Genomic DNA, 9935 nt, shown 5'->3' with positions numbered 1-9935 from the left:
TGGAGAATGATGTTCGCATCAACATGGGCGTTCAAGCTAGGAAGTGGCTCCAGACCCAGCTAAAGCCTAAGGTTCAGACTGTGTTTATTGGACCTTTTGTTACTAAACTGTGCATTGGGTTGGGCCTACTGAACTGGTTGATGGGAGAGAGATCCGATGGTTGTACAATTTCTTTTTCCGTGGGTGAGTTCTTTGCTGCAGAATTAAGGCTTGGAGGTGATGATACACCTGATCTAGAGGCTTCTGATGATGACAACGAGGACGAGGAAGAGAATGAGGAGGAGGATGCTGCACAAGAGCAAGGCCCTACTCCAATTGAGTGGACCGCGTCACAGAATTTTCATAGACAGCTCCATGAGGAACAAATGAACTATTGGCGTGAGGAGCATTCTTGGCAGCAAGGCCACTTCACATCCTTCTCCGCAAGACAGGATGTTCACACCGAGGACCTCAACCGCATGAGACAGGCGGTGGAGGATAATGACAAAAGAATTGCCGCTCTTGAAGCTAGATTCGACAGACAATTTCGTCCCTTCGGTGATGAGTGATGCCTTCCTTCAATTTTTCTCGGTCTTGACTGATTGACACTTGATTCTGAGTTCTGTGACTTTGGTTACTATGGTTGATGGCCCCACCTGAACATTAGGATCCCTATGCGCGGGGTTCCGACTTTTATTTCTTTTATCTCTTTACTTTGCTTTATTTATCTTTATCGCTTTATGTTATTTAATTTCCAAGTGCTTTACTTTTCTGCATTTCTATTCGAATATTTCTACTTATTTTATGCTTTGTTATCTAAGTTTTTTTTATTTAAGTCTTGTAGAGCATCTATAACGGGAACGAGCCTATGCTGGAAGCTAAAGTGTGGATAGAGGGATGCATACTTGGTTTATCCTCTTATCCCTTTTCTAATTTTAAGCCCCGTTCTGATCTTTAAAGTGTAGAAATATTTTCTTTATAGCTTTGTGTATGAGTATACTTAAGTTTACCATGATTAATAGGATCGTTTGATGCAGACCCTTTATCCCAGAGCAATTTTCAAAGTGTGGAAAGGGATTTTTATTTGTCTATCCTTAGAATCCCTGTTTCGTTCTTTTACCCTGTACGTATAGAAACATCGAGGACGATGTTTACTTTAAAGTGTGGAAAGGACGCACTTCGTGCTTTACATGCTTACATGCTTAGTTTTAGAAGTTGAAGCTCTTGGGAATGATAAGTGAGTGCATTTTCAGTTTTGAAAAGAGAGTTATTATTTGTGTTATCTAGGGAGAATTTTGACTAGATGCCCAAAATTTTTTACTCTCGAAATATCTTTGAGGAAGTTACTTTTCGCACCCATGAGAGTGTTTAGAGCCAAATAAGTTTATATTATTGCCTACTTGCATGATGTTCACCTCTTATTTACGTAGGACCTTAGTCAAGGATCTCTCGAAGTGGGAGTGTGCATTCTTTAATTTTAGAGAGATAAAACTAGCGAGGCCCGGAATCGAACTAACCTTGGTAGGGCATGCGGAAAAAGGTGAGCCTAATGGTGAGCTTAATGAGAAAACAAAACCCTTGAACATTAAATAGAAAAAGGCATGAGGGGTTGACACGAGGAGAAGTCGAAAAGGCAAAAGGCCAATCACCAAAGAGTTTAAAATTGAGGGAAGCTAATTCGTTGGGTTGTGTCCAAACCATAGTCTTCGATAAGCAAAAAGCTTTATCTGGAGTCGGTTGTTCACATAAAAAGATCCCAAGAATTGAGAAAATAGAGCTGAGGTGAGCCGCTTTGCTAGGATTCGAGTACCCATTGCACTGACCTTCGAAAAAGCATGGATCTCCATGTGAAGTCGGGTGGCTCGATGACGTTATCCTAGGAAGTGAGAAGAAAGAGGGACCGTGCTATGCCAAAAGCGGTGAGTGGTCCATGCCCCTACCCTCATTTACATTTACGTTGGGCATTGGCGTATAAGGATGGAAAGTTGATTAGCTAGTGCACATTGTTCCCACTGGTGGGATCGGCTAGAGGCCCTATTTAAATAAAAGGTGAACCAAAACTTTGGAAATGCATGCTTGCGTATGGTGCAAGAAGTGTGATCCCTTGTTTTATTTTTTTTATCTACGAAAGATTTTTATTTCCCGAAAATATTTCTTGAGTTACTGACATCTTACCAATGATTTCCCCCGTTTCAACGGTCTTAGACACCCATTATTTTGACTTGCGAAAAGCTTTATTTTCCATGGGAGAGTATCTCAGAGACTTATATGCTTAGAGAGTAAAATGTCTTGCTTGAGGACAAGCAAGAAGCAAAGTGTGGAAAATTTGATAAGACTTCGAAATACCCTTATTTCAGGCACATTTTAGGGTGTTTTATCGCGTCTATAGCATCCTTATTTGGTAAATTATGTGCGTAAACGCTTGAAAATCACTAACTGAAGCACTGAAGCTACTTTTAGCTTAAAAGAAGCAAAACAGGAGCCCCGGGAGCGAATAGGACCAAAAGATGAGCTTTAAGAGCAAACCAGGCAAGAGCGGAGCCCTAGAAGACCAATCTGGAAGGCCACACGCGTGTGAGCAAGCGTTGAAACTTTCCAGAAGCTCCCCACGCACGCTCACACACGTGTGAGAGGCGTGGAGACTGCAATGCGCGAATTTCAGCTAGGGTTGTCATTTCGGAGACTATTTAAACCCATTTGATAAATTTTCAAAGGAGGATTCCAGAATTTTAGTTTTCCCTTTTCTTAGTTTTTCTTTTGGAGAACTTTCTCCATTTTTCTTAGTTTTTAGATTAGATCAATCTCCATTGTAGAAGACAACAAGCTTGGATTGAAGATCTTCTTCTTTCTAGGTGATCTCTATTTCATTTCTATAATTTTAGCTATCTTGTTCTTGGATTAAATTAGCTTTTGCTTGCATTTCATATTATGAGTAGCTAGTTTAGTCTAGGGATTTGGATTGTGTGATTGAATATTGCTTTTGTGATGATCTTATTTCTATATCTTGGATCTATGAGTTTGTGTTCATGGATTATCTATTGTTGTCTTTTGATTGTTAGATTGAGCTCTTGACTCTTTAATGTCTTTGATTAGAGTTAGGATTTGAAGCTTTACACAATCAAAGTTCCTATGGACTTCTTAAGAATAGTAGGATAGTGTTTAGCTTAAGTGTTTGATAAAATTCCTCTTAGAACTTTGGATGCTTGAAGGCCCTCCTAAGTCAAAGAAGCCTTAGTACACAAGGTGGAAAAGGACTAAGACAACACACTCTTGAGTTGACAATATCCTAGCAATCTTAATCCATGACCTTAGACTCTCACTATGCAATATTCATGAACACTATCCAATCCCTACCCCTTTTACATATTCACAAAATCACTTTTACTTTACTATTCTCTTGCACTCAAACCAACCAGTGAACTACTCTCACTCACAAATCACCCTTCACCACACTCGAGTCCTATGCATGATCCAATCAAGTAAACTCCTGAATGTTTGACACACCTTCACGTCCCTCCTTCGAGACCGACACTCGGGGAGTCACAGACTTTCCGTTTTAACATAAATATCTTTTGACATTTCACCCTATGCACGCAAGTTGTTGTCAACACCCCAACTTTTCACAAGCCGTGATAGCTAAACTTTAATGCAAAAGCTGCTTATCTCAACTATCAACATACATAGCAGAAGCGATTAAAACCTAATGGGGTATCATGCCACATCTAGGTAAGAAAAGCACGGCCTAGATGCACAGGCTAACCAAAAGAACTGAACTACATAGATAACAAAACCTCAAACATGTCTAAAACATCTGAAATCTAAACAAGAGTACATATAGTCTCATCATTGGCACACAGGCCCAAAACACGAGTCTAAAACAACAACTATGTCTAAGCTGCCTCATATAGATAAGCTCTAGCGCGCTCTCGCTTAGACTTATTGCATACCTGGAAAACATACAAGAAACCATTAGCAAAAGACTGCTAAGCAACCACCACTCACACCCGCAAGGAAATATAGATATATAATAAGTTGTAAATAGGTTTACACACCCATATAGAATATATAAACACCAACGAACTGTTCAATACTTGAAAATCGGATACTCAACAACAACACGCTGAATAAAGGATAAACCAAGACTTCTCAACAATACCAATATTCAACATAATTGCACAAGGCAACAAGATATCAACAGAACATCAACCGAATCAAGAATACAATAGAATACTCAAAGAAACGATCAACAAGAATACATCCAAGAATAATCAACAACCAACGAGATATGACATAACTCAAGAATCAAGTAAAGAGACCAAATAGACCTCAACCTAAGGATAAGACCAACCCTTACCCTCCAACCAACACCAATCTTCATACCAATCATTAAATCCCAAACTCAGTTCACGGAGGTAAATAATACCCGAATCATAAAGGTAAATGGTGCGCAAATACACGATGGCAATTCGTGCCCGAATACATAGAGGCAAATGGTGCCCAAATACATAGAGGCAAATATTCCTCAACTACTCGAAGTGCCCAAATACATAGAGGCAAATATTCCTCAACTACTCGAATGGCAAATAATGCCCATATACACAAATGGCAAATAATGCTCATATACACAAATGGCAAATAATGCTCATATACACAAATAGCAAATAATGCCTCAAGAATACATAAAGATACTAAAAGATCCACCATCCCTATCCAACCTCAACCTCAGCCCAAGAATAACCACTCAGAGTGTTCATCTCAGATATGAACACAAACCAACTCCCAGATAATATAATCAAGGATAAATACTCCAAAAACATGGTAAAATACCCAACAGAATACTCCAATGAGATTCAGAACAAAAGGGGAAACAACCAAACAAACAGATCACAGAATAACTCACTGGAACAGAACTCCCAGCAGAACTGACGGAACTCCCCAACGGAACACTGCCCTCCGCCACTCTCCTCCGCACGAAGGGAGCGGACCACTTCTGTGACACCCCAACTTTTCACAAGTCGAGATGGTTAAACTTTAACGTAGAAGCTGCCTATCTCAACTATCAAACATACATAGCGGAAGCGATTAAAACCTAAAGGGGTATCATGCCACATCTAGGTAAGAAAAGCACGACCTAGATGCAGAGGCTAACCAAAAACTGAACCAACTGTATAGATATAATCCTCAAGTAACGTCAGAACATCGAAAGCTAAACAAGAGTATATATAGTCTCATATTGGCACACAGGCCCAAAACATAAGTCTAAAACAACAAAACTATGTCTAAGCTGCCCAAATAGATAAGCTCTAGCGCGCTCTCGCTTAGACTTACTGCATTCCTGGAAAACATACAAGAAACCATTAGCAAAAGACTGCTAAGCAACCACCACTCACACCCGCAAGGAAGTATAGATATATAATAAGTTGTAAATAGGTTTACACATCCATATAGAATATAAACACCAACGAACTGTTCAATACTTTGAAATCGGATACTCAACAATAACATGCTGAATAAAGGATAAACCAAGACTTCTCAACAATACCAATATTCAATTGGATTTCACAAGAATGCAAGATATCAACAGAGTCAAGAATTCAATAGAATACTCATAAGAAACGATGAACAAGAATATATCCAAGAATAACAACGAGATACGAGATAACTCAAGAATCAAGTAAAGAGACCAAATAAACCTCAACCTAAGGATAAGTACTAACCCTTACCCTCCAACCAACACCAATCCTCATACCAAACATCAAAGCAAACTCAGTTCACGGAGGTAAATAATACCCGAATCATAAAGGCAAATGGTGCCCAAATACGCGAAGGCAAATCGTGCCCGAATACATAGAGGCAAATATTCCTCAACTACCAAAGTGGCAAATAGCGCCGATATACACAAATGGCCAATAATGCTCATATACACAAATGGCAAATAGTGCCCATATACACAAACGACAAGTAAAGCCTCAAGAATACACAAGGATACTCAAAGATTCACCATCCATACCCAACCTCAACCTCAGTCAAAAAACAACCACTCAGAGTGTTCATCTCAGATATGAACACAACCCAACTCCCAGATAATATAATCAAGGATTCAATAAAGCAAGAGATTCAAAAGATGGACCAAGAGATATGAATAAATACTCCAAACACATGGTAAAATACCTAACAAAATACTCCAACAAGATTCAGAACAAAAGGGGAAACAACCAAACAAACAGGTCACAGAATAGCTCACAGGAACAAGCTCCCAGCAGAACTAACGGAACAGCCCAGCGGAACACTGCCCTCCGCCGCACCCCTCCGCAAGGAGAAGGCGGAACACCTCGGCGGACCACCTTCCTCCGCCGACCCTCACCGTGAGCCACTTACGGAAGACTCCAGCGGGACACATTATACCGCTGGGGTACTCCACAAGGGCAAACCCAAACCTCAGATCATAGACTCAGACAGAATACGCAAATGTTCAGATCAGAATACAAAATAGGATCAGATTACTCAGATTATAACTCCCAGAAGCCAAATAAACAAGGAATCCATGTCAATAAACATCCATAAACATCAATACTCAAAGGATCAAGAACACAAGTTCATAATCCATCAAAGATGACTTCACAGACAACAACAAATAGGCTAAACAGCAAAGAAATCATCAGGATTCCAACACACCAAATAATATCATAGATTGAGAGTGTAAAAATAGGTTTTAGTGGACATGATGGTTACCTCTTGAAGCACACTCCACCCAAGGACTCTCAAACTTCTTCACAAAGCTTCACCTCCACCTTGATCATCTTTTCCCAAAAGATCCCCAAAAGAACAACATAAGAACTTGTATAAAGATTATGAAAACTACATGATGCAAGGCATACTCTTAGAGATAGATACTTACCCAAGCCCCAACAATCCTAAAAGAGCAATCTTGACTTGAATATTGAAGGTGAAATGAAGACCAATCTTTGAAGGAGAAGAAGATGAAAATGGCGTGAATGAGTAGGGAAAAGAGAGAGATTGGAAATCTCTATAAAATGCTAAGTCTTGAATATATATATATATCATAATACATATATACATATATGTATATGTTAGGGTGGAAGATTTAATAAGGAATGGGCTTAACTCTTTATATGTAACAATTCTATGTACAAGAATAATTATTGGGCCAAATGATTCATCTCTTAAATAGATAAATACATAGAATAAGGAGAAAGCCCATAATATTAGGAATTAAATGTCTTAGAGACAATATATATATACTAGCATAAGGAAATTGGGCCATTATAAAAATATTCATACTTATAAGAATTGTAAGAATCCAAATTAGAATAAATCCCTTACAAGAATTAAATCAAGGATTGCGCTTGTGAGTAGAATAATAAATTTCGGGTTCAAGAAATATATATATATATATATCTATATATGAAATTGGAAAGACTAGCCCAATTAAATCAAATAAATCGCCCGGTGGAAATAATTACCGGTCTCAAGGCTTGAACGAATTTACGGGGTGTTACACTCTACCCCCCTTAAATGGAGCTTCGCCCCCGAAGCTCATAGCTCACGGGAACTTGAAACGGAACGGTTCAAGGAAACATGGAATCGATCGAAGGTTAAAGAAAAAGGATTGCTCAACCAACTTAAGAACATACTACACCACTAACTCTTAACCTCCTAACTTACCCAACCCATGTATAGCATGCAAGAACTAAACTAACTACTCACCTTGGTCAAATAAAGCCGGATAGTGTCTCCTCATCTCGTCCTCCATCTCCCAAGTGGCCTCCTCGACTCCATGGTGGGACCAACATACCTTTACCATCTTGACTGCCCTGCGACGAGTCTCTCGGGTTTTGGTATCTAGAATCTTCACGGGCTTTTCTTCGTAGGACAACGTCTCGTCTAACTCTAGCGTCTCCGGTGCAATCACGTGAGAGGTGTCATGCACATACTTCTTCAATTGGGAAACATGGAATACGTCGTGCACCCGGTCCAATTTTGCCGGCAAGGCTAAACGGTAAGCTACCTGCCCAACCCTTTCCAAGATCTCATAGGGACCGATGAATCGAGGGCTCAACTTCCCCTTCTTCCCAAATCTCATCACTCCTCTAGATGGTGAAATCTTCAACTACACCTTCTCCCCTTCTTGGAATTCCGCTAACTTCCTTCCCAAGTCAGCATAAGATTTCTGGCGATCCTGAGCAACTTTCATTCTCCTTTGAATCAGCTTGACTTTCTCCGTGGCTTCTTGCAAATACTGGGGTCCGAAAGTCACCGGGTTTATCAAGGCTTCCCAATATAACGAGCTTCTACACTTCTGGCCGTAGAGCGCTTCGTAGGGGGCCATCCGAATACTGGAGTGGTAACTGTTGTTGTAGGAAAATTCAATCAAGTCGAGGTGCTCCTCCCAAGACCCTTGCAAGTCCAGCATGCAAGCCCGTAACATATCTTCCAATGTTTGAATGGTTCGCTCCGTTTGCCCGTTAGTAGCGGGATGAAAAGTAGTGCTCATTTTCAACTTAGTGCCCAAAGCTGCCTGTAGTGACTTCCAAAACTGTGACAAGAACCTTGAGTCACGATCAGACACGATGTCGCGAGGTACTCCATGATACTTTACTACCTGATTTATGTAGGCCTTGGCCAGCTGATCCATAGTCCAAGTCTCTTTCATAGCGATGAAACGGGCCGTCTTGGTAAGGCGATCCACAATCACCCAAATCTTGTCTTTCCCAGTCTTGGTCAAAGACAACCCTCCCACGAAGTCCATCGAGATGGAATCCCACTTCCCTTCAGGTATTTCTAGGGGTCGCAGCATTCCCTTAGTTTTACATCTTTCTGCTTTAACCTTTTGACAATTCAAACATCGGCTCACGAAGTCGGCTATTTCCTTCTTCATATTAGGCCACCAGAATAGCTTCTTCATGTCTTTATATAACTTATCACCGCCAGGATGTACTGAATATGGGGTATGATGACTTTCTTCCAATATTTGTTTCTTTAGCTCACTGCAAGAGGCTGGCACACACCAACGCCCTTGATAACGTAGACTGCCATCAGAATGTAACTCAAAAGGTCCCTTCCTACCATCGACTAGTTTGGCTCTCAGTTTGCTCAACCGGTTATCGCCAATCTGACTCTTCCGGATCTCATCAAGCCACGCGGGTAAGATCTGCATGTTAAAGAGGCAGGTCTCCTAACGATATTCATCTTTTGAAATTCTTTGCACAGGTCGTCAGCGAGCACCCATGTGGCATTGAGAGAATGTGTAACACCCCGACTCGGCTGTACTGAACAATCGGAGTAGTTACCGCCACACCTAGACTAAACCTAATCACATACAGATAGGATTCATTCTAGATGCACAGGCTAAAGCTAAGGAACTGTACTATATCATCATGATCATCATAACTTGATATATATATATTCATGGCATCAACAAAAGAGTAGCTAAGCTAGCTACTAACAAGTACCAAAGTTTAGTTACAAACCGCTGGGAGAGTTTGAGATAGACCCGACCCACTAGCCATCTTAGTACAAGCATGGCTACAAAAGATATATACACAAAAGGTCAGACTTGGCTTCCCACCCTAGACACTACCTAGTCTAACGAGTGGTACACCGGGTCAGTGTAGGTGCCCCAAACAAGGTGCCACTCACCCTCGAACCAGGTGATGTGGTCCAGAAAGTTGCAAGTATTGATATGCATCATCCACTCGTCATGATACTCCGGGGGACTCGGGTCCCACGGGTAAGGATAGCGAAAAACAAACTCGAGAGGATCACTATCGGGTAAAACCTCTATGGGGTAGAACCCATAGCTAGCCTGAATAATGTCTAGAGGGCACAACGGTTCAACAGGGACTGGTGACCAAACCGGTACCGCCGGTGAGACAGAAGTGGGCACAGGGTCGGGAGTACAAGTCAGCACTGGAGGATCTGGAGCGTAGCCGGGG

General features: G+C 41.0%; 1 protein-coding gene across 1 annotated transcript; it reads right to left on the bottom strand.

Annotated features, from left to right (window-relative positions):
• Positions 1-7699: 7699 nt before the first annotated feature.
• LOC115997147 lies at positions 7700-8083 on the bottom strand. Its single transcript, XM_031236689.1, has one exon. The coding sequence runs from the start codon at positions 8081-8083 to the stop codon at positions 7700-7702; it is 384 nt and encodes a 127-aa protein (XP_031092549.1).
• Between the last annotated feature and the right edge of the window lie 1852 nt (positions 8084-9935).

The sequence above is a fragment of the Ipomoea triloba genome, chromosome 1, assembly GCF_003576645.1.
Source record: "Ipomoea triloba cultivar NCNSP0323 chromosome 1, ASM357664v1".
Classification (NCBI taxonomy): Eukaryota; Viridiplantae; Streptophyta; class Magnoliopsida; order Solanales; family Convolvulaceae; genus Ipomoea; species Ipomoea triloba.
Note: the sequence above shows the minus strand (reverse complement) of the source record. Positions and strands in the feature narration are given on the sequence as shown.

Bases quoted from the DNA above. Each gene is read 5' to 3' on its own strand.
- LOC115997147 (XM_031236689.1), bottom strand. From the start codon at position 8,083: ATGAGATTTGGGAAGAAGGGGAAGTTGAGCCCTCGATTCATCGGTCCC.